At 35.9% G+C, this 24,494-nt stretch overlaps 2 protein-coding genes across 4 annotated transcripts; both read right to left on the reverse strand.

Moving 5' to 3' along the window:
- Window positions 1–266: 266 nt before the first annotated feature.
- LOC110941834 (ADP-ribosylation factor GTPase-activating protein AGD5) lies at window positions 267–5,831 on the reverse strand. 3 transcript variants are annotated; one of them, XM_022183517.2, is made up of 11 exons: window positions 5,617–5,831; window positions 4,583–4,641; window positions 4,393–4,483; window positions 4,181–4,235; window positions 3,972–4,062; window positions 2,938–3,145; window positions 2,597–2,777; window positions 1,648–1,820; window positions 1,324–1,569; window positions 998–1,056; window positions 267–609 (listed from the first exon to the last, which is right to left on the reverse strand). In XM_022183517.2, the coding sequence occupies exons 1-11, from the start codon at window positions 5,665–5,667 to the stop codon at window positions 414–416; spliced, it is 1,410 nt and encodes a 469-aa protein (XP_022039209.1). In that variant the 5' UTR covers window positions 5,668–5,831; the 3' UTR covers window positions 267–413. The 3 variants fall into 3 exon arrangements, with proteins under 3 accessions (XP_022039209.1, XP_022039208.1, XP_022039207.1); XM_022183516.2 differs by having other exon boundaries at window positions 267–606; window positions 1,324–1,572; XM_022183515.2 differs by having other exon boundaries at window positions 1,324–1,572.
- Window positions 5,832–10,473: 4,642 nt separating this feature from the next.
- LOC110943938 (protein NRT1/ PTR FAMILY 5.2) lies at window positions 10,474–13,385 on the reverse strand. The gene is made up of 4 exons (XM_022185669.2): window positions 13,256–13,385; window positions 12,937–13,154; window positions 12,034–12,590; window positions 10,474–11,415 (listed from the first exon to the last, which is right to left on the reverse strand). The coding sequence occupies exons 1-4, from the start codon at window positions 13,383–13,385 to the stop codon at window positions 10,566–10,568; spliced, it is 1,755 nt and encodes a 584-aa protein (XP_022041361.1). The 3' UTR covers window positions 10,474–10,565.
- Between the last annotated feature and the right edge of the window lie 11,109 nt (window positions 13,386–24,494).

A 24,494-nucleotide genomic window follows, 5' to 3' on the forward strand; every position in this document is an offset into this window, starting at 1 on the left:
TTATTGATGATTTCTTCATTTTAATTAATTTAAATTTATCCCCCTTGTATACAAACTATATAATAAAAAAAATTACACTATTGATGCGAAATTTTTTTATATTCTTATTAGAAGAGAAGATTTGGTGTTAAAGATTATTTTACCTTACTTCCATATTTTACTTGAGAGGCCATTGGGACAAAAAAAAAAAAAAAAAATCGTTGTTTTTTTCCAAACTCCGCATGCACTGCTAATTATTAATAACAGAATCATCATCCAAGGAAGTTGGAAAATGAGAAAATGTAAATATGTCATGAGAAAGAAACTGAAATCAAGTTTTCTACAATTAGTCTGCATTTACCGATATATCTTTTTCTTTTAGACTAACAATTTATGGTATACTATAAAACTTGCACAAAGAAACAATAAATAGATTATGGTTTTGAGAACATCCCTTGGGTCAATGCAGAGAAATCATAGTCTTTGGCAGATCGTGTAGGAGACAAGGATGATGTTGGTGAAGAAGATTGTGATTTTGACGGTCCAGATGTGCCTACTTTGTTAAAAGACGCATTTTGAGTCATCGATCCAGAAAGTGGCATCCCACTTAGCCCCGTAGCGTAAAAGCTGCTATAAAAATAAGCTAATAAATGGGTTTGTAGTAGAGATGGGAAAATCGGTGGGTTAGGGTTGGGTAACAGGTCAAAGTGGATAATTCTTCGATTTCTTCTAAACAACTTTTGACTAGTTTTTTAAAGTCTTCGTGGGTAGAATCCGATCGCAAACCTGATATTATTTCTAAAATAATACAAAAAATTTGAATAAAATGATTTAGGTGGTTGTAAGCATCAAAAAGAAAACTTTCGACCCGTTTGACCCAAAACTGACTGATTTATTTTGACCTGTTGGCAATTTTATATAACCCAAACCTGCCGATTCCCACACAAAGAGGTTGTAAACTTCAAATAGTTGCCTTTAAAGTTCACAAAATTTATACGTTTTTGGTACAAAACCATACCTGGATGTTGGAACCTGAACTGATAATCCGTCTGAATTTGTTGCTCCCATGTTTCTCATCTAGTTCAAGACAAAGTTAAAAGTCGCTTAAAAAGTGTTTTTAATTCATACACCTAAATAGTTTTACTTGCAGCTTTATATTATTTTTCGTAGTAATACTGTTTTTGTAATCATATTTACCACACTAACAATTTACTGAGAGAATGAACAGTAAAGTGTTTTCAAGTCAACCCAACTCGACCTTTTTTGACCAAAATGACTCGTTACCCAACCCATCTGACTCGCAGCCGTCATAAATCAGCAGAGCTAAGAATTCTTAAACATTACCTGCCGAAAGTATTTTTCTAGTTCCTCTTTTCCGCCAGCCGGCATCATCATTCCCGGAATTTGGTAACCGGTTGGCCAATTTTGATTCGGTAAATTTGTACCAACAGGCAGTGGCTGTTGCCAGTTTCCGGAAAATTTAGGCAATCCACCTGATTTAGCGGCAGCTGCCATAATTAAGGATTGTTGTTGTGCCAGCATGGCAAGCTGCTGCTGATGATGAAGAGTATATGATGTGGTTGTATTACCCTGCTAACATATAAAATAACCTATATGTTATTTGAAAACGGATACAGTATTAAGGAAAATAAACATTATTAATTTTACCTTCTCGAAAAGGCTCATAATATCGCTTTTAACATCCTTCTGAGGCTTTTCTGATGCATTGTTTTGAGAAACTGGAGGTGGATCTTTGAATAAATCCTGAATTTCAGAAGCGGATTTGGACTTGTTAGGTTTCAAAGCACTTGCTGTATCTGTTTCCGATGTTTCGCCAACAGCTGCAAGATGATGAAACTAATGTCAATGGCCTGAAACACTTTTTGTCCGGGAAGGTTTTTTTTTTTTTTTTTTTTTTTTTTTTTTTTTAATAATAAATTAACATTTCAAATATGATTACAAAATTATACTATTCCTATATAATCTAACTGTTTGAAGAACAAGATGATTTACGATCTTCTATGCATTATAAGGGTTAGGATCAAATACAAAGTCTCTTAGAAATAAGAAGTCGTAAGAAGGGTATCAAACGCCAAACGGACTCCGATTGACCTCGTTCAAGCGGCATTGGAACCGTCTCATCGAACTCTACGATATGAGATTTTAGGTTTTCACTTTTGGATTTATAGCTTGTAGATTTTAGAATTTTTGTTTATATCATTGTGCTTTTTTATTTAGCATTGTGTCTTTTCTATATTTGCGGCATTGTGTCTTTTTTCCTCGACATTGTGTTATATTTTTCTGTGTTGTGTTTTATATTTTGCTCGACATTGTGTTATATTTTATGATCCATTTTGTCTTTGTACACTTCTTAGATTTAGGAGACTTTGTAGGATAACTTTACCATGAATTAATTTCAGTTTTACCCAATTGAGACAATAAGAAGATGTAACTGAATCGACCCATGTATAGTAAACGGGCTGAAATGGCCACCTATAGCAAAGTTAGAAGTTCATTTGAAGCTAGTTTTTAATTACCATGTGTTAAAAGAAAGAAATCATAACCTGAGACTTATTATGACACATTAAATAACATCTTAGGGTAACTCGGGACGTACATTCAAATCCTGCCCATAAATCATCTACAGGAGTTGCTTTCGAACCATTCTTAACAGGATCAGCGTCCATAGAAAGCATGTCGAAAAGATCAGTAGCAACCTCCACTTTAGGAGAGACCACTTCAGCAGCCTCCTTTACATTATCAACAGATACAACTGCTGACTCAGCTTTCCGTACCACCTGTTAAAGTTTTTGAACACGTAAATGTAAGTCGATTTATACTCTCTTTGGTCATAATACAGCTTTACAGAATGCTACTTCATCTTATAAAGCAGATGAAACACAACCGAAATCGACAAATTCATAAATAAAAGAGTAGAAATTTGCAAACTTAACATACGTCCGATGCTTTTGGAGGCACAGGGAGAGTGATTTTTGTAGCACAAATGTTGCTCTTTGTACTTTGTGTCTGAAATGAGTGAAATCTCTTCTTATTATCAGATATAGAGGATTCATGTTTTTGCCATTGTGTAGAGGCTTTATTTTCTTGAAATCTAGAAGGTGAAATTGGTCTTTGATCTCTAGCAGCCCATCTTTTTTCTTCATACCTTAGAACAAAAGTAAACGATAAAAGCAGTTAAGAGCATGAAGATACTACGCATCACATCACAAGATGGAAATTTCGATCTGTTCACTTATGATACAGTCGATCTATGTCCTATTGCTATCGGGTCAAACATGAGGAAACAATATTAACTAAAAAATATGGGTTGAAACTTGAAAGTCATCCGGTGTGTATTTTTAATGCATCAAAAGACGTCCAAAATCATTTAATTCAAAAATTATCTATATATATATATATATATATATATAGAAAAAGTATATCGTACATTATGGCTTAACGTACTTCACGTACGACAACGTGCATGATTTGTTCTATAACATGTGTGATTAATGTTTTCAATATGCGTGATTATTGTGTTTCAACATGCGTGATTTTAGATTTTTGAGTTATAACGTGCGTGATTTTAAAATGAACGTGCGTAATTACCTGTCGTACGTGATGTACGTTGAGCCGTAATGTATGTTAACCTTCCTCTATATATATATTAGTTTTGAACATCCTGATGAATAGTAGTTAATTCATTTTTAGTCTATTTCGTATGTAGTGTAAACTTTCGTTTGCACCTTGTAGTTCAATCATTCTATATTTTCCATTTTTGTTAACTGATTTACTTTTCAATCCCTGGACTTTAATAAAGTTATCATATAGGCCCTAAACTTCAATAAGTTGTCTGTATAAATTCGACTTTGTCTACGTTTTACATAACGTGAGTACTAGGTGTTAGAAATTCATGTTTTTGTTTTACGCTTTTTCACATCTACTTTATCGCAGACGGAAAATGTTCTTGGCAGGACAAAAAAGATGCATACTTTGCGCGAATGAAATTCTCGATGCCAACTCTGTCGTACTTTGAAGGTAGTTCTGCTTCCCAATAACTATTTGATTTCGCATTTCCCATTGCTGCATAAACAATGAAATTAAATTTGTAAAAAATAACTTTTAATTTTGTTCAACTTGTTCAGTTTCTTAGAAATTCATGAAAACACATTCAGAAACTAAAGAAATTGAATTCTCTTACACCGGATAAACGCAACCTGTTCCGGAAGCCATGTGTCCAGTGTAGCCGATCTCACCTGTATTCGCATTAATAAGTAAATAATGCAAATCAACAGATATATATAATGACCTATACATGAATAGAAACAAGTTTTTGATATATTAAAAGTTATATGCAAATAAATTTATGTACAATATTAGTTAACAAAATTTGGCTATGAATCGAATTATCACCTTTGATATGTGAACTCCAAGGCTTCTGTGGATTCCAGAACATTGCATGCATATAAAGATGCCAAGATTCACGCTAGCCCATCGAGGACCTCTGTTGGACAAAAAGGCCAACATTAGCACTTAACATGAAGAAATAACTTAGCGAAAACTCGCGTTTTAAATCCTGATATGTCATGAATATAACACTTACTTCGCTTTGCAATCAGCGCATTCTTTGTTCTCTGGCAATTTAAGAAGCCCTTCGAGTATCTGTAGACAAGTGTTGCAGAAATATCAAATGATGATTATGAGACATACATAAAAGATTACTGGAGCAACAAAATGGCAAGAAGATTATATGGGAAGCATACAACAAGAAAATGGGATAACAATATGAAGAATTTGAATATACATAGAAGAAAATTTGAAAACAAAGTATGACATAAAGAATTTGTACCAAAAATTTAGTGCAATTCGATTGATAGAATATTATGGTATGCATCTTGGTTGGTCATTGTATGTTACTAGTAGTTTACTGTTATCATTATTAGTACTTTTGTATGGCTGTTGCTCTAATTCTCTTAGCTACGTTTTATGTTTTTCTAACAACAATTTTTTACACCTATATACCACCTAATCTTGCACTCGCAAGGATTCGAACCCACACCACTTCCATGTGTGTGTGGGTGGGGGGACCATACCGCTAGGTCATGGGTAGCTACATTTTATGTTATCTGGATTACTAGACTATACAACTATACACGTAAATTTTAAAAAAGCCAGGGGTCTCAATTGCCCTAGGATAAACGAAAGATTTGCCCCATCTCCCCCCCCCCCCCCCCCCCAAAACCCTACCAACAGCTATGTTATAAGTAAAATTATACTAGGTACGTTTGTTTGCTATTTGTGTATTGGTTAATCAAGTTTACTGTTTACCCTCTATTAACAAAGCCGATTTTCTAACGAGCTACGATGATTTCTAACATATTCTAACATAAAACTATAAACATATGCTTGACCTAGCTAGGGTTGAAAAATTAAGATTATTAACCATGCAGCTTAAGATTATTAATTTCATATTCGAATAACATGCATATCTTACAACTTATATTAATAAATTAAACCACATGTTAATTGATTAACGCTATTTAGCTAATAATCACATATGAATAATATTGATTAGGTTAATCATGATGAACAAACAAAGTAATATGAAATGAAATGAAGAAGATGATGTATATATACTTTTCGGTGGCGTTCATTAAGCTCCTTGGATACGTTGGCCTTGTGATTCATATTATTCACCAATCGATTAACAAAAATCTGGATTATACGATGATGATGATGATCATCTGAAATAGATCGGAATATTCTGGAGGTTGTAATTTCCGTTTCGTTTTGGTTTCTGTTACGTGTGGAGGATTTTCGGGTCGGTGTCTCATGGGCTCCACGCCCTTTCTGTCTCATAAGTCATAATAAATAACATATTTTTAGTTGATATTTCATTTTATTAAATACAAAAAACTTCTCATAAATAACATACTAGGTAGTTAGAGGCTTAGGTTTTTCGGTAAAAACAATTCAATTCTTATTTGTGTCATATATGGGTGGATATAGACAGTGAATGATTTGAACTAGGCTTTGTGTAAGGTTGTTGGTTCGATTCCCAAGCTCAACTGGGTTTTTGTCCCACTATTTGTTACGCCAGATAGTTCTGCTCTTGTGGTGGCATAGAGTGGTAACCTTAGACATGAAGTTCACCGTTTAAAAAAAAAAAAATCCATGTGAATACTCACGTGGTTAGACCATTTAAATTATATAGACAACAATTGTAAAATAAAAAAACTACCTATAGCCACCCAAATAATGTCCACCAAATAAGTAGAAACCACATCGATGATTTTTTTATATTAGACGAACTGTTAAGAAAAAGCCATCATGTGACAATGAAAAATGCTATTATTTGAGTTAGAAACACCTAAAGAAAATACATAATAGGAGTTAATAAAGTGTAGCTGGCGACTTTCATGGTTCCCTGTTAATATACTAATTCTTTGTGGATAACGTATTTTGAGGGCCACCAAAAGCTAAAATGACAACAAAACGTGTATAAAATTGATGTCGTTTAGAAACATATTCATGTTATATATTTAATCAACACTGCAACCATTGAAAGAGTAAAAAAGAATGAGCACGAACAAATGTAACATTTATTCAAAATGTAAGATGTGTGAGAAAATAAGCATATTATAGATCAAAGAAATACTAATTGATGATGATGATGATGATGATGTTGTTGTTGTTAGAGAGCAAGCATATGCACTATTAATGGAACATTATTTATTCACCTATGTATTACACATATTTATGTATTTGAAATGATGTACTAAATTATTTGTACATACTACTTGCAATAAATTATTATATGTTACATGTAATAATAAAAAAAAACAATAATCGTTACAATTACAGTTATAAATCTACATATACAATTTGAAAACAATATAATTTTATAAATCGTTACACAAGTCCAAATTCTATTTTTGTATGGTTGCAATGTCTACTTGTTGTAACTCCTTTATTCAAATGTGATGCATTGACACTAAAAGTTGTGAAAAAAAAAATACTTGTCGCCCAACAAACTAATCAAAAGAGCTTACTTTGTAAATAATAGGTTATCACCCGTGAACTTCACAAGTTGTATTATTTAAATTTTGTGAAAAAAATAAATCTATTTTTTCCATATGTGATGATAAAAATACATTAATTGGTTGAAGATATATTAATTTATATATTATTAATTTAAAACATTGCAGTGCATTATGTGTTGTACATCATGCATTATTGTTTTATTGTACATTATTTTGTTATACATGGTGCTTGAATGTTTTTTTTTTCTCACAACGTTGGTATTGCAACTTGTAACTTGTACATTTGAGAATTGTACCTGTTTCAAGGATTCTTTTCTTTCATTGGGCTAGGCGGACGGTGGGTGAACACGTGTGACTCCCCAGATTATTTCTTTGCCTAAAAACCAAGAAAGTTTCACTAAAGCAGCCCCAGATGCAATTCCCCACCACACTTCTTTTCATAAGAAGAAAGAAGAGGTTACGGTGTAGAAGAGAGAGACAGAGGCGGTGGCGGAGACACGCCGACCTTCCTCAAGTTGCTAGGATTCGCCACTGTGTTAAAACCCCCGCTGTTAGAACAATTGGTGGTTCGTGGTGGTTCATGACGGAGCTTAGGGTGCCGGCAATCATCTCACTTCTCCAGTCAAGACATGTGAATATTATGTATCAAATCTGGATTTCAAATGTGAATGCTTGCTTCACAACCATCGTTATGCTTAAGATTGTTGTTTCAGATTATCACTTACAATGTTCGCCCAATTTTTCCCCGTTTTGTATTCTAGGATTTTTATTTCATCAATGGAAGTTCAAACCTAGACGATGATTCGACCGTAAACAAAACCAAAGACGACCAGGTATCGTTAGTAGGTAGATCTACAACTCCGATTGTTGTAATGTCATGTATTTGATCATTTTTATTGTTTTTATTTATGATTAGTGTATTCGATTTGTATTCAAGTCCCGGTTATATACGGCAGCGGCTATATAGCCGGAATTGCACTAGATTCAGGTATTTATGCATATTTCATAGTTTTGGTGGCTGCCGCAGGCTGAGCAAACCGACAGCCACGGAACAGTAGTGGCTACAGCAGTTTGACAAAAAGAACCAACGAAGATATACGGTATGTTGTCTTTTCTTACTTCATATTACCTTTAACGATTAACTGTGATGATGCTGTTGTGGATGTATGTTCATTTGTGTATGCATGCTCTTTGGTGGATTTATGTAAAGACACATTATGTGAGAAGCCAAAAGAGATGTTGGTGAATGAAAGCAATGTTCAGGTATATGACCATATAAAAATTCTTTCTTTCGGTCAGTTAAATATTGTAGGCGTTTAATTGTTTTTAGGCTTTCGTTTATTGCTCAGATGCTTTATAACCTGCAAGTTTGCAACTTTAGATCTTTTCATATATAGTTGAGAAATGGACCCATTTCAGTTATTAGTCCTTCGAGTTGGGTTGTAAAAAATATTTGGTACGTATACAATAATTGATTGTAAGGCAAACGGGTCATCACATGGATATTACACTAACAAAGCATTTGGATGTTTGGTTCTTCTGCAGCCTGTAAAGAGCCCTGTGACTATTAATTGTGATGATAATGATGGACAATTTCATGATGTGGCTGAACTTTTTGGGACACTAACTGTTGAATTGGCTTCAATAGAGTATAGAATGATTGTATTTTTTTATCATCACTCATATAATTATTAAAAATCTTCTTAAACAACTCATAATAACATTTTTGTCAGGTTGTTAAAAAGATTTTTAATAATTGGTTGTGTATATTGGAGAATATAGCCTCATTTGCAAATGGCTCGGTTAGCGTTCATTCATTAGACACTAATAAAATCATGAATACTTTTTATTTACTTTGTTTCGGTTGCGGTGTAGGTAATTTGATATGCGTTCTTGCTATGGAAAGGAAAGGAACGGATTAGTTTAACTCCTGTCCTGAAGTCCCTTTTGAAGTTTATGGAAGAGAGAAGGCTTATTTAAAAGCTACATGCCACTTAGCTTCCTCAAGGTTCGTGGTGCGGGTCATATGGTTCCCCTATGGATCAGCTCAGGGCTGCACTAGAGATGTTAAAGAGGCGAACCAAGGGCTAACATAAAGGAAGTACAAGGGACTCCAAGAGCTCGCTTTAAGGAATTGCAATGAAACATGAGTCTTTCTTCCATATAACAATTAATAACCCTTTTACACGATGAGTGTTATTAGATAGCGATTATAATTTGTTTGCATACATTGCGCCTTGATTTGTAAGGCCCCCGCCGCAACGCGACGGGGCTTTAAATCTAGTTACTGAAAGGTTAGTAACAATATTTTTTTTTCTTTTCAAAATGTGTATAAATTGACAAGTCAAACTTCTGTATCAAAATTATATAGGGCATTGGTTATATCTCAAAAGCTAACACCTTAATATTCTCAATATAACGCATTATCATCATGTTATATACTTTTTAACTAAGAACACTCAAGTTTTATGAAATAAAAATACAAATTTTGAAATGTGAACTTAGAGATATTTCGACAACATAAAATTCGCTTGAAAAGTCTTGGCAAAGACTTCTGCAAGATGCTCTATTTTTCCATAGAAATATATTCGTTCAATAAGGGATCCAGAAGATGTTGATCGTAAGTGAGAAGATTGGTTACGGAGAAATAGGAAGCCAGATTCATATTCACATACATAAGAAGTATATAGGAAGAAGAATAGTCAGAGATTTCTTTTTGAAAAAGAAGAACTAGCTTTCTTTGAATTTGAAGTAATAAGACTATCCCAATTATGACACTCATGGAGAAAGAATCTTAATAAATGCAAAGAGGGTGCATCTTTGTTCCAATAGCGAAGAGCCTGAACCAAGATTTCCAGATGAGCTGGGTAAGATTTGAGTTTTGGACTAATTTAACAAAAGTGACCAAACCTCAGGGACCATTTTGGCAGTTTACTCTATTCTAAAAATAAAAAACATAAAAATATGCTATTGGCCAAAGATTGGGAAGGTGTGCGTCATTGGCCAAAAAAAATTGAAGGCATGGAAAAATGAACGTTTGGGACAAAAATTTTGAAATAAAACGCCCAAGGGGGTGGGTAAGGGCCGTGGAGGGACTTTTTTTAGGAAAAAACCGCCAAAAAAACCCACTATGGGTGGTCTTAGACCATGTCGCCTCTGTCCAACTTCCATCCAAGTTCAAATATTGCTAATGATATGCAAGAAAATGATGATACCGCGTTTTTATTTTTATGTTTAACTTTACTTAGTATCGTGTCTTCATTTTTGGTTTTGTAACTAAAAAGATAAAAATTTTGATCTACATCCACCACCACCGGTGATAAACATGGTGTGAAATGTGAAACGTACGGATAGTTAATGAAAGCCAAGCAGAGGAAACTGAGAATATTTATATAAATCACTTTTGTACTGTTATAAATCAAATCGTTAATATACAAAGAATCATCACGGAAAAACAAAAAGAAAACATAATTATCATAAATACCTAGAAATTCAAGCAACTTCCATTTGTTCCTGCGGTTGTCGAATGAACTCGCTTATGTATCATTGTTCTGTCCACTTTCCAATATCTTCTTGCGACTCATCGTTCACTTCATTATTGTAAACGAAGTATTTAGCGACCAAAATGAAAAACAACAAGTTCACGAAGCTCAATAGCGCGTAAAACGCATAGTAATAATCCAAACGCGACTCGTTTAAGTTGTCGAGAATCCAACCTTTTCGCCCATTCTTCTTTGTAACATCAGCCACAGTGGATAAAATAAAACTGCTTAGAAAATACCCGACCCCAATACCAGTCGTCCAGTAAGCTGTCCCAAGACTCTTCATTCCTTCGGGCGCTTGATCATAGAAAAACTCGAGTCTCGCAACTTCTAAGAAGCTATCACCGATCCCCATCAACGCGAACTGCGGGAGGAGGACGAAAATACTCAAAGGGACTGTTTGGTCATTTTCGAATATTCCATGATCTTTAGCGACACTAAGTCGTTTTCTTTCCACCAAGCTAGCGACAATCATGATTACGACATGGAGAGCTAGCCCGATTGCCATTCGCTGAAGTAACGTGATGCCTCGCGGGTTTTTGGTGTATTTTCTAACGGTAGGAACGAAAAAGCGGTCATAGAGTACAATGCTTATTAGTAGGAAGATTGTGACGAATACCAAAAGACATGCGGGTGGTATGTCGAAATGCGGGCCCATGGATCGATTTAGTGTCACGCTTTGTTTGATGAAGAGTGTGTGAGTTTGAGCCAGCAGTGAGCTAGGTATGAATGTGGCCACCAAGATTGGAACCATTTTCACCATTTGCTTAGTTTGTTCCACTTGGGTCACTGGACACATTTTCCATTCGGAAACTGCTTCTTCTGTCCTCACTGCAGCTCGGTCAAGTAGCCTGTTTCAAGTCATGGATTTTTAATATTTAAAAAAAAACACCCACTTTATCGTCAAAAAAGTTACCTATTCATATTTTGCATTATTATAATAATAGTAAAACCCGTGTGCAAACACAGATGTTGTTTAGAAAACTATACATACCACATGTTTGTAACACCCTTGCGTCATGTCAGCGCACGAACCCCATAAATCTTACGACATAAACTTAAAAAAATTTACTTTTTTAATTAAAAGAAGTTAAGCTAAAATCTTAATTTTCAATAATTAAGTGTAAAAAAAACTTTATATTTAATCTTTATTAGTACTTCTGAAAACCAAAGATTTTTCAAAACATTTAAAAAAGTTAATTTTTTAAAATATTATATAACTAAAAAAGTTATTAAAAGTTAACTTTTCTATAATTGTTATAAAAAAACCTTAAACTTAGAAAAACTTACTTTTTTTTAATCTTTAAAAAAAATATAAGAACCAAAATGCATGATAAAGAAACGTAACTTTTTAAAAAATATATATAAACTTATAGTTAAGTTATTTACCTATTTTTTAATTTGGAAAGAAAAAACAAAAACAAAAACAAAAACCAAAACATATGTGTTTTATGATTAAAAAAAGTTACCTTAACGAAGATGAATGGCCGATTTTGTACTTCCCAGGCCCTGAATACTCATAAAGCTTTTTGGTGTCATCTGGAACAACCTGATTCCAATTTCGTGCTGCAGCAACCAACACCTTAGCCATCTTCGTAAACGGGCTCCCGCATGGTGGTTTATGGCGGTACATAGGTGTCCCAACAATAAAAACCACCATTGCCGCGGCTAAGCCCGCAGTCGGGAGCCCATATCCAATACCCCACCCCACGTTATCTTGAATATATACCAAGAAAGTGCTTGAGAATAGGGTACCGAGATATATACAAAACATCCACCAATTAAAGAAGGTGAGTTTCTGAGCTCGTTCTTTTGGGCTAAAATCATCGAACTGGTCCGCACCCATTGTCGAGATGTTTGGTTTGGTCCCACCTGCTCCGACCGCGATAATGTACAATGCAGTATAAAAGATCGCGGTCTGGAATGAGGATGGGTGTTTGTCGCAATCTAGGTAACTTACACTTTTACCACACGACGGTGGTTTTAATGTTGGTATCGTAACCACAAGCGACAATAAGCACATTCCCTGTTTCGATAAACAAGAAAAAAAAAAAAAAAACATTTTAAAACGTGTTAAAAAATTTGTTTGGTGGACCATGACACAGTAGTATGGATATGTTGCGCCATGCATGGATCTATCACGCAAACATATAAAATCTGTTGCGCCCGATGAAAATCATTTGCGACAAAAGTAGATGTGGCAAGCTGTTATTGTGATTTGACCTTATAATACAGTTCTTTTCTTGTAGTCAACTTTAAAAAAAATATAATTAAATAAATGTTTGAGTGACCAACATGATTGAATGTATTTTGACTCGTTATCTAATGCATTCGTTTTATCGCCTTTATGATCAAGAAACGGGTTATCTTACCACAAAGTAAATAACGGAAGCAAACATGAAAGTCCAATATCGCCCAAGATAGGTATCCGCGATATAAGCACCTAAAATAGGTGTGATCCACACGGTTCCAACCCAATTTGTAACATTATTCGACGATTTAACGGTGCCTTCTTTCATTTCTCGTGTCAGATACAAGACGAGGTTTGTTGCTATGCCATAGTACGCCATCCTTTCACACACTTCGTACCCTGAATTAGCATACGCGTTACATATTAAAAGATTTTTGGCTCTTTCATACATAACAAGTTTAATAACCGTATAAAATACATATATATTAAAAACAACTTGCCTAACATAAAGTAACAAGCTTTCCATCTCCCGGTTTCCTGTCTCAACACGGGTTTTCCCTTAAGATTAGTTGTCCCATCTTGTGTAAAATCGTCTTGTACTCCAACTTCATTGTCTCCTTTTGTAGTCATGGCATACAGTCACACAAATGCCTCAACCAGATCAAGATTTAGATTTAGATTTAGATGATATGAATATTGATTTGAATTGGGAGTTTATATGCTCATACAATCATTGCCTGGTATAGGAGTATGAAGACTCCCATTTTGGTTTGATATAATTATGCATATATTTGTCATGTTCAAACTATATTATGCTATATTTTGTCATTTTCATTGCCCATTTTATTGCAATTGAATATACACACATCTGATTTTAATAGATTTGTATATAATTATAATTCTTCCACTTAGTTTATTATATTGTTCATTTAAAGGTAAAATTGCTAAATATTATCAAAAAAAAAAAAAACTTATTATCAAAAAAAGCTTATTATAAATAAAAAACTTAGTTTGGTATTAATAGATCGTTGTGAAAAAAATGTATAACTATTTAAACCAAGTGATTTCAATATAATAGTTATGACTTTAGTTATTTGACCTCACAGTAAAATACATATTTTAACATGATTGACATAAATTTTTTAATGACAGAAAAATTCAATTACTAACACTATGGGGTATGGGGCTTGGGTTGGGGTAAAACGCCCAAGCCACCACCCTGGGTGGGTTTGGGTTGGGGCGTGGCCCTTGGGGCTTGGGTTTCAAGCCGGTCGTGGGGCGGTCTGGCCAAGCTGACATGGCGGGCTCTCACTGGACAAACCAAACTAGCCGTTGGCCAACGGCTATCTTAAAAAAATTATTTTTTCACTATAAAACTCACATTTTTCTTACATATTTTACCACATTCAACCACATCTTCTATAATCATCTTCAATTCTCCTTTTACAAAACGAAAAAATGCATCCTCATAACCGTGCTTATGACCCGAGCAACCCGTTTGCATTCCAAGAAAATAATCCTAACCCACCACCCAATCGTCCAATGCCTCGTCCATTTTTCATACACTCTTCTATGCCCCATGAAGCGAGTTATGCATTGCTTCTTGGGAATCGTTGGTTTACTAACTTCCCACACACCGATGATTCGATACTTACCCCGTTTACACAAACACCCATCAACCTTTCACCAACCTCCATCGACCTTTCACAAAACGAAACCGTCCCCGAAACTCAACCACCCAACGATGATCCTTCCGCATCGAAACCAATCAAAAAGAGAAGCCATAAGAAAAAAACCGAGGCGGATAAAGCACTCGAAACCGTCAAACGAAAACAACTAAAATCGACCGTTCCTGAAGAACTTGCATTGGCGAGGGGTTGGTTTCAACAATCTCAACATGCAACTTTAGGTATTCTTAAACTTTGTTTTTATTAATGGTTATTTTTTATATAACTTTGTAATATATTAAATTTTGTTTTTATTAAAATAGGAAATTCTCAACATCGAACCCATTTGTGGGAAGCGGTTAGTAGAGTATTCCATCAAGAATAGGGAAGGAAGGCTTATCGTGAAACCGATAGCTTATCCTCGAAGTGGAGCGAGATTAGCAGCCAACTTACAAAATATAGTGGGTTTTTAAATAAAGCAAAGCAAAACCCAAAAAAGTGGTGAAAACGAAGCCGACATTGTGACGAATGCATTGGTTTAATTCAAATCAAATGTGGGGACCGACTTCCGTTTCATGCATTGTTGGGAGATTTGTAAGTTCCATCCAAAGTGGGCGAATATCCCCAGTGGTAGCGAAAGTAACACATCTTCCAAAAGGTCAAGGGCCTCGTCCCAAGCCCAATCTGATGCACAAGATCAAGAGTTTGAGGACCTTTTGGATGATTCGCCAAGCCCAAACCGGCCTGAGTATGGAAGAGATGCCTCAAAAAGGCGTGTTCAAAAATCAAGATTTGGTACGGCATCGCCTTCAGCTGGGAGTTCGGGCTCGCGTAGGGGAATATACAGCGAGCAGTTGGATGACATTTCATGCAAGTTGGATACATTCAACGTATTCCAACAACAAAGGGCCGAAATACGAAGGAGCAAAGAAGCTAAAGATGCCGCTAGAGATGCCCAGAAACAAAAACGGGTTGATTTAAAATTTCTATCACAGCCCATTGATCACCTAGAGGGTAAAGAGTTACAACTAATCTTGGCGATGAGAGAAGAGATAAAAAACAAATATATAAGTTAGATTTTTTTTTTTCGTAATTTTCTTTATTTAAAAATATTAAAAAAATTAAATTTGTTGTTTTAAATAATATTTAAATAGCCCAGCGGGTCAGCCCAGCGAAGCCCACCAAACCCACGCCCCAAACCCCCGCCCCACCATACCGTGTTGAATGTGGGTCGCCCCATGTCTGCCCCCCAAGCCACGTGTCAACTAATGCCCCAACCCAAGCCCAACCATACCGCACGGTCTAACGTAAATATTAAATTACACTAAACTGAAAGAAATGACTCCATCTTTCATTTTTACTCTTGATAAAGCGACGTACAATGACCAAGAGTGAAACGGGTTGTTTCAAGTACAAACCAACCCTAAATGGTGATTATCCTTGGCTTTTGGTGATTGTCATCGCGAAACATTTAGCTAATGGAAATTGCATCATTTTGAAATGCGAAAGGAATCTTTTATACGAAGATATCTAATTAATTATAGGTATAAGTAATGTAACAACTGACAAATAACTGGTAATTCCGTACAATCTAATCACTATTTATATTTCTAAATCTCATGCATTTAGCGTAATTTAATTACGTAACAGTGTCGTTAACTGAATAACAGCCTTAGGACAAGAAAACAAATCTAAAACATATGTTGGTTTTAGACGTAAAGAGAAACCAAACAAGCAATGTCCTAAAAGTGTTGGTAGAAAGTGCTGCGTGCACCATTCACGGTTACACTATTCATGCCAGTAAACCGTGAAATCGGACCGAAACACTGAAAAACGACACTCGGATAACATAACTGAGTCCATTTACATAAGAAAACACTAATGAGAAAACATATCTTGCAAAAATCTAGGACTTTCCGGTATAACGCCCTAATTGCAAAAATGCCCGTTTTGGCTTAAAATATAGCATTTTTAACACGTCCGAACCTATAACAAAGCATTCCGGGACTTCGGAATAATGTCAATTGATGAAAAATATACTAAAACAATAAGATGATATCAACGGAATGTTCATAATCACAAGTTTCCGGTGTTACGTCGCTATGCGCTAAACTAGTCCGTTAGCGGTTCGACGAACTAGTAGGCGACATTTTTGGTCACGAAATAAGCAAAAGAAGAATCTAGCGAGCTAGTTGAGCTAATTTGGGACTCGGAATCACTTCATACAACTTTCGGATGCAAGAAAACAACTTGCGGAATCTCTTGTCGGAACGACATGAAAGTACCGTAAACGAGCCGACGACGAAACGAAAAGCGTTCTAAGCATCAAGACATAATTTTTACTAGTTTGGGGGAACTAGTTAATAATAATTTTAATTCTAGAACCTTAATTACCCTCTAATGGTGTACTTAACCCCCTAATCCCTATAATTAAATTAAAGACTAAAATATCTTCACTTTAATCAATTTTTATAAAAAAAAATCATATGGTAACCCCCCCCCCCCTCCCCTATGGTTGACATTCAAGGTGGGTTCCACCCCACTTGAACTTTGTTGAAAGATCTCAATTTTGAGGTATGGTTGTTGAATGAAAAGTAATCATATAATACCATACCTAGCTTACTTAAAAGACATATCTCATTCCATCCATTCTTATCACATTTTAAAACACAAAAAAAACCCTTCCTTGCTATCCTCCATTTACGGCAGCCTCAAGAACCCACAAAATCCATCTTTAAACTTCCATTAAATACTCCATTTTCTCATAATTTAGCCATTTCAAGAACCTATAAGCATGGGTTAAGCATGGAGGATCACTAGGAGCTATCTTGGAGCTTATTTTTCCTCTAATCTTCTTAGTTAGCTTGTGCACTTTGTAAGTCTACTAAACACCATATTTATGATTCTTATTACTAGTAGATTGTTATTGTACAAGTTGATTATCTTGAAGTTAAAGTTAAACATAACCAAAAACCCTAATCTCAAACATAACAAACACTAAATATAACTATATTATGTGTTGATTTATTAGATTTGTGATAGCTAGTTAGTCTAATCTTGTTGTTTATGTTGATCATGTTAGAACAAGTTGTGAAAAAAAATGGGATTATGATGATCTCGATCCTTATATATTGTAGTAATTTATAAGCATGTTACTCTTGCCATGTTAAACTTGAAAATATGATTTAAACATGATTATGTTTAAATCATGCAAGATCATCATCCCTAAAATCATGAGCTTTACATGTGTATATAACTTTTATTATGGTTCTTGAAATATTAAAAATGTAGTGAACATGAAACTTGACTTTTAAAAATTAGTAAACTTGGTATTAATATATATATATATATAAAAAAGTGGACATATAAAGATTGTTAAAAAAAGGGTGATATATAAAAGTCTTTGTATTTTACTAACTTGGAAGATATATATATATATATATATATATATATATATATATATATATATATATATATATATATATATATATATATATGTTAAAAGCTCATGAAAGAATGAAGGCATGTGTGATTATTACTTAAAAAAAGGGGGTTTTTGGTAAAGCTTAACAACTTGGTGACGATTTGGAAATTGATTGTGATTGTTGTTTAAACGCGTTTTTTATAACGTGGGAAACGTCATAGTTTTAGGGGAAACTATGGCGAATTTTTCTAAAAATCTAATCGCGATTAAAGATGGGATTAGAGGGTGATTAACAATGTTAAATGTGATTAATGGTTTTAAAAGTCATTATGGAAGCTTTCATGAAAATGGTTATGTCTTAAATGGTAAAGTGTTCTTGGGAACTAAAACATGTATTTTCACAAAAATAAATGGTGAAAATAATAACCATTCATATATATATATATATATATATATTTGGGCAAAAATTATATATATTTTGGAAAACTCATTAAGTATAATTATTATGTGCTATGTGTATGTATTTAGATACACTTAGGGTGATCAAAATAATACACCCCAGATTACAATAAATACTTGTGTGAAACAAGTATAAAATGGCACAAATATACATATACATGTTTCTTTAACATTCCAATGAAATGCTATTAAAACGGATGAATGAACAAAATGGCCGAAATGGAAATACATAACACTCGACGACGATAAAACGAGCGTATTGTCACCGCACGAAACTACTACAACATTTGGGCGACTCTTCGACGCGGAAATATACCTATAAAGCCACTACGACGACACGTCTAAAAATAAGATATTTTTAGAACGCTTAACGAATACAAATATATACTACCGATAACAAAATCCGGAAAGTTGAAAATCTATAAAATTACTAAGTATTTATTTTAGGACATGAACATATTTAAAAGTCCTATACTTAGTAAAATTTGGATAAAAATGCAAGATTATTAATGGACTCACAAAACTGATTATGGGCATGGCCCAATAACAATAAATCATGGGCTAGAGCCCAATAGCAAGAATTCATGGGCAAGGGCCCAATAACAATATATCATGGGCTAGAGCCCAATAACATAGATGACATGGGCTCGGCCTAATGACATGGGCTCGGCCCAATGACATGGGCTCGGCCCAATGACATGAGCAAAGGCTCAATGGCATGCGTGCACTGCACGAGGACGTGTGAAGAACGAAGCCGATCACACGTAAGTCAATACACATAAAATACATGAATACGCTTATGAATTCAATACGAATAGAATACATGTATACACATAACAATCGAGCGAGTAAACTATCAACGCTCTAAAATACAAGGTTGTTCCAAAAATGACAAACGAGAACATAATAAAGAATTCAAGATGAACAACTTGTACGAGGTCCGAAAGACCTAGTGTCTAATAAAGTTAGTACACATGTAGGTTAATCACACGTACAGACGCTCCCTACGGTATTTCATACAGGAACGCAAACTTGTGAGTTCATGTCCCTCCTTTCACTGATTTCAATGTTTTGTTTTCAAAAACATCGAGGGGAAATACATGCTAAAACTATTGGTATGTTAGTTACGGAGTAGAAGATAACATGATCAATGTGCATAAGTAGGATGATAACATTAATAACCATTAATCACATAGTGACCAAGGTGCAAAAGGTGTAGATCTATTGGGCTTGAGGCACGCCCCACTCCTAGTTGTTAACCGTGGAGTGCTTTTGTGATCCCAAATGATAACAAAGTGTTCTCGGTTTGGTTATTTACTTAAGGTACATTATGTCAGAGGCTCGCTACCCACTGATAGATCCTTAACAGACTCCATGAATGAATCAGAACATACCATGATTACAAGATAACATTTACGAGTTTTCATATGATAACAAATACTGCATGAACTCGCTCAACTTTTTGTTGACTTTTTAAAACTACATGTATTTCAGGAAACAAGTCTTGAGCTGGTGATTCACTATGGGATTCGGGAAAACAAATGACAACGATGGCCACTTTTGGAGGGTTTGTCTTTTATATCCCAACTTCGTATGGGTATATAGGGGACAAAACCTCATTATGTTTTATGTCAAAAACTAAATTTGTTATGTGTAAATAACTTAGAACTATGCTATGTCAAACGTTGTTGAAACTCGGAAACTATGTTGAAAACTTGTAATCTTTTGTTGAAAACTATATATCTATGGCATCGTTGTTGGTTCATGTTGTTAATACATTTGGATGCAATGATTACCTTTCTTACGTCACACACAATACGCTTCCGCTACTAGCAGGGTGTGACAGATTGGTATCAGAGCTCCGATTGTAGAGAACCGGGGACAAACTTTTATAAAGTTTGGTCTACAATCACCAAGGGCTCTCACATGAAAACAAAGTTGATAACATTACAAAGATGATTTCAAAAAGTATGACAAAATGACAAAAGGTTTTCATTGTGTCACTATAACATGAGGATCTATCACGCGAGCTCAATCGTAAGTAACAAAGAAGGATCAATACATGGTTGGTCTATGAGGAATAGACTTGAAAACATTAGGAAGTACATGTGAAACATGAGAACAAAAACATCATGAGATTTAGTGATTATATATATCTATATATATATATATATATGTGTTGTACGGAACATTTTGCCATGAATGAAAATACTGTCGACTATGAATTTTATTATTACACTTGGCGGCTCACGCGATGAGAATAACGACCTCGCGCCTATTACGAAGCTTATGGCGGACGTGGTTCCTGAGTGAGACCCTAAAGTATTGATCCCGTGGAAGATGTTTGTTTTCCCTCGGATGGGTATAAGTCTGGATTCGGTAGTGACGACGAGGCGGAGGTGGCGGCCTTGGACAACAAATCTATTAATGGAACGAGGCCCCTGAGGCTCATACTAATCGGGATTGATGACACTCTCGTCCAGACAAGGAAGATGAAGTACTCATCTTAAAGGTGCCCCTCCAGTTTCTGTTGTTGCGAATTCTCTCTACTTCTATTTCGTCTAACGTTGTGCCCTTTCACGAATAATGACAACAGGCGTTAGCACGTGGACCATCACGACGGTCCCTCCTATGTTGAAGCTATATAGACAATAGTGTCCTCTTTCTAACTGATGGTCTGCTTTGAACGAGAGAATGCTAGGGTGACCATGCAAGACAATTTATTATTACGGGGGCCCACGTAATAACAACTTATAGTGTATGGAAGTCCTGGTGGGCTCTGCGAGTCAAGCTAGTGATCACTAATCCATTCAAAATTCTTAAGTCGTTCGAGTTTCTATCTAGTAGAACACTAACCGGGATGGTTACTATAACACTCTATGATACAGGAAGACTACACGTATTGTTCGCACATAACATTCGATCTATAACACGAGTCGTACGAGACTAGTCATCGAAGGCACACGGAACTTGCTAGCCACTCATTGAGAATTTCCCTCAACATTCTCAGAATTATTGTACATAGGCTGGTTCTTTGGTGTCAATGACACCTTACCCTATCTTAGTTATTGGAAATTATTACATTAAACCCTGTCGTTTGACATTTGTCTTATTCCAAAGGATGATATGGCATGAGCCATGCTACAACCCCTTCATTGCACTATTCGACTTCTATGGGAATTATAACAAATTTGTAGAAGCTCGTGGAGCTCAAGGGATATCGGTGTATTCGTCACATGGGTTGGTGCGGCGAAGGATTTTCCTACGTGGGACGGTCGAGGTCCACAAGGTAGGAAATACATACTGTAAGGATGGAGACAACCGTTTGGTTTCTCCTCCTCACCGAATTACCTCTTTTCCCACTAAGGCATATGGTCAATACATGCAGGAGGAACTGCACATTTTGGGTTGCGTTTATTCATGTTATCATTGTTCAAACATGCATGAACAATGCGGTCTTGAGGGTTCCATGACCAATTACATTCTTAATTCTTGGATGTATGGTAGGCTATATCTGTCCAAATACAAGTCTAGATCCTTTGATACTATGTATCAAAATAACATGGCGACATAAAGAAAATCTACGCCCAAAAGGGGCAGTTAATCAACGCCCTGCTATTAAAGTCAAACTAGAGTTTTATTGCACAATATGAGGTTGATGAGTTGACACTAGTGATGGTACTGATGGTACCGACAGCTCAAGTGGTTCAAATTCCGATAGGATGAGAACGAGTAGCAATGCCACACTTGGAGATGCAATCACACCAGATTTTAATTATAAGGCATCTTCGGATTACAAGCCACGAGACCTCATCGATACGAGAGGTGCGGTAAGTTATGTCCGCTAAATAAAGACTATGAAGTCAGTTAACCGTGCTAATAAATGTACTCCTAAGCAAACGATTTGGTAAACGAATAGTCATCTGTTGAGGGAGACGATAACTTGGTGGAATCTCCAAGCGCAAACTATAGGGAGTAATGCAACAAAGAGGTTATTGTGGAATAACTCAAGGATCTAACGCGAGAATAATATTGTTCGCTAGTGGTAAAATTCCAAGGATGGGAACCAAACTCTAGAACTCGATTATGATTAGAGCGAACGTAGCTGGTTACCCCGACGCCTCTATGATCTCTAAAAGATTGTTGCATACTAGATAACACCCGAATTCAAATGCACTGGGCGTTACATTTGGGGTTTAGCCATGAGATACGAAGTTGACATCAAAATGTATACTAATAACTTTTCAAAAATTATGAGTGAGAAAAGTGAAACTCTCACCATGAAGGCACTTGCAAAAGTGCCAAGAGTAACAGTGTGGTAAGACTGGGCACAAGACGGAAACTAATGAGTTAGTTATATTCAAGAATGAATGAGTAGGTTTTAACTTTGGCAAAGAGATCACTACAAGTATGGATGTTTAGTGATGAATCATGCAAGCGAATAAGTAAGTGTATGGGTAGAACTATGAATACTCCCCAAAATCCCATTGTTGCCATGGGTACCTTCTACTCTACAACCAGCATGTATCAATCCCTTGAATACCAACGTCGGCTTAGCTCAGTGTCTATGGATACTAAGCATATCTATATACGAGTAAGAGTCATGTAGGTTAGACATGTTTTACTCTAGCAAGTTAGCTAAAGGGGGAATTAGCGTAGTCATGTAAGGTCATTAAGGGTCGTCGATAGGGTTCCTACCAACCGACCCGTTGCATCCATTTTGGTTAATACAAGTGTCAATATTAGTTTCATCCCCCCTAGAATTCGAAATATACTTGGCCAAGAGTCAAGTAAGCTAGACGTTCCCCTCATTCCATAGTATTGGCCAACGGTAAATTAGTTGAGTCGGGAGAAGGCATTAAAGGATGCACACTCGAACTTTGAGCACATAAATTTAACATTGACCATCTTACCCGTCCAATTGGGTTGTTACGGCGTAGTTTTTGACATAGACTAGTTATCCGATAATCGAGCGAAAATCATATGTCACGAGAAGATCATTCGCACCCCCCCTGTCCGACGAGAGAACATCTTTTAGTGCACGGGGAGAATCAAGACACGCTACTACGAATTATTAATTGCATGAAAGCTCGGAAGAGTCTGAGAAAAAGGATGCATCGCCCTTCTTACCCGTGTGGCTGACAAGAAGGCCGAGGAGCACAAGGTGGAGGACATACCTGTGGTAAGGGGATAACCTGAAGTCTTTCCAGAAGACTTGATGGGACTGCCTCCACAACGAAAAGTGGAACTCCATATCGATCTAGTGCCAGGAGCTGCACCAGTGGCGACAGCTCCGTATTGACTGATGCCCTTGGGGATGCAGGAATTATCTACTCAGCTTCAGGAGCTGCTTGACAAAGGATTCATTAGACCGAGTTTCTAACCTTGGGGAGCTCCGGTGCCATTTCTCAAGAAGAAGGACGGAACCTTTCGAATGTGCATCGATTACAGAGAACTAAACAAGCTAACTATCAAGAACCGGTATCCTTTACCAAGGATCGACGACTTGTTCGATCAGTTACAAGGTTCCAGCTTCTATTCCAAGATCGATCTAAGAACCGGATACCATCAGCTGAGGATACAAGAGGAAAGCATTCCTAAAACAACGTTTAGGACTCGTTATGGGCATTACGAGTTCCTTGTTATGCATTTCGGCTTAACAAACGCTCCCGCCGTATTCATGGACTTGATGAATCGGGTATGTAAACCATACCTCGACAAGTTCGTGCTCGTATTCATTGATGACGTTTTAATATACTCACGAATAGAGGCGGAACACGAACAACACTTGAGAACTATTCTGGAGTTGCTTAAGAAAAAAATTGTACGCCAAGTTCTCAAAATGCAAATTTTGGATTCGTGAAGTACAATTTCTCGGTCATGTGGTGAACGAGAACGGAATACATGTTGATCCAGCTAAGATAGAGGCCATAAAGAACTGGAACACTCCAAAGACCCCAACGGAAGCAAGACAAATTCTGGGTTTAGCGGGATACTATCGAAGATTCATTGAGAATTTTTCTAAAATTTCTCAACCGCTAACCTCACTCACTCAAAAGGATAAGAAGTTCGATTGGGGTGAAAAACAAGATTTGGCATTCCAAACACTCAAAGATAAATTATGCCAAGCACCAATCTTATCAATCCCTGACGGCATCGCTGACTTTGTGGTGTATTGTGATGCATCGC

This window comes from Helianthus annuus, chromosome 5 (genome assembly GCF_002127325.2).
Source record: "Helianthus annuus cultivar XRQ/B chromosome 5, HanXRQr2.0-SUNRISE, whole genome shotgun sequence".
NCBI lineage: Eukaryota > Viridiplantae > Streptophyta > Magnoliopsida > Asterales > Asteraceae > Helianthus > Helianthus annuus.

What these genes read in the sequence shown, in the direction of transcription:
- LOC110943938 (XM_022185669.2), bottom strand. Translation starts at nt 13,385, where the DNA reads ATGACTACAAAAGGAGACAATGAAGTTGGAGTACAAGACGATTTTACA. An exon ending in CTTCCGTTATTTACTTTGTG is followed by an intron (nt 12,591 to 12,936) that starts GTAAGATAACCC and finishes TTATCGAAACAG; the next exon opens with GGAATGTGCTTATTGTCGCT. An exon ending in GGCCATTCATCTTCGTTAAG is followed by an intron (nt 11,416 to 12,033) that starts GTAACTTTTTTT and finishes GACTTGAAACAG; the next exon opens with GCTACTTGACCGAGCTGCAG.
- LOC110941834 (XM_022183515.2), bottom strand. Translation starts at nt 5,667, where the DNA reads ATGAATCACAAGGCCAACGTATCCAAGGAGCTTAATGAACGCCACCGA. An exon ending in TTGGAGTTCACATATCAAAG is followed by an intron (nt 4,236 to 4,392) that starts GTGATAATTCGA and finishes ATGCGAATACAG; the next exon opens with GTGAGATCGGCTACACTGGA. An exon ending in GAGAATTTCATTCGCGCAAA is followed by an intron (nt 3,146 to 3,971) that starts GTATGCATCTTT and finishes TTTTGTTCTAAG; the next exon opens with GTATGAAGAAAAAAGATGGG.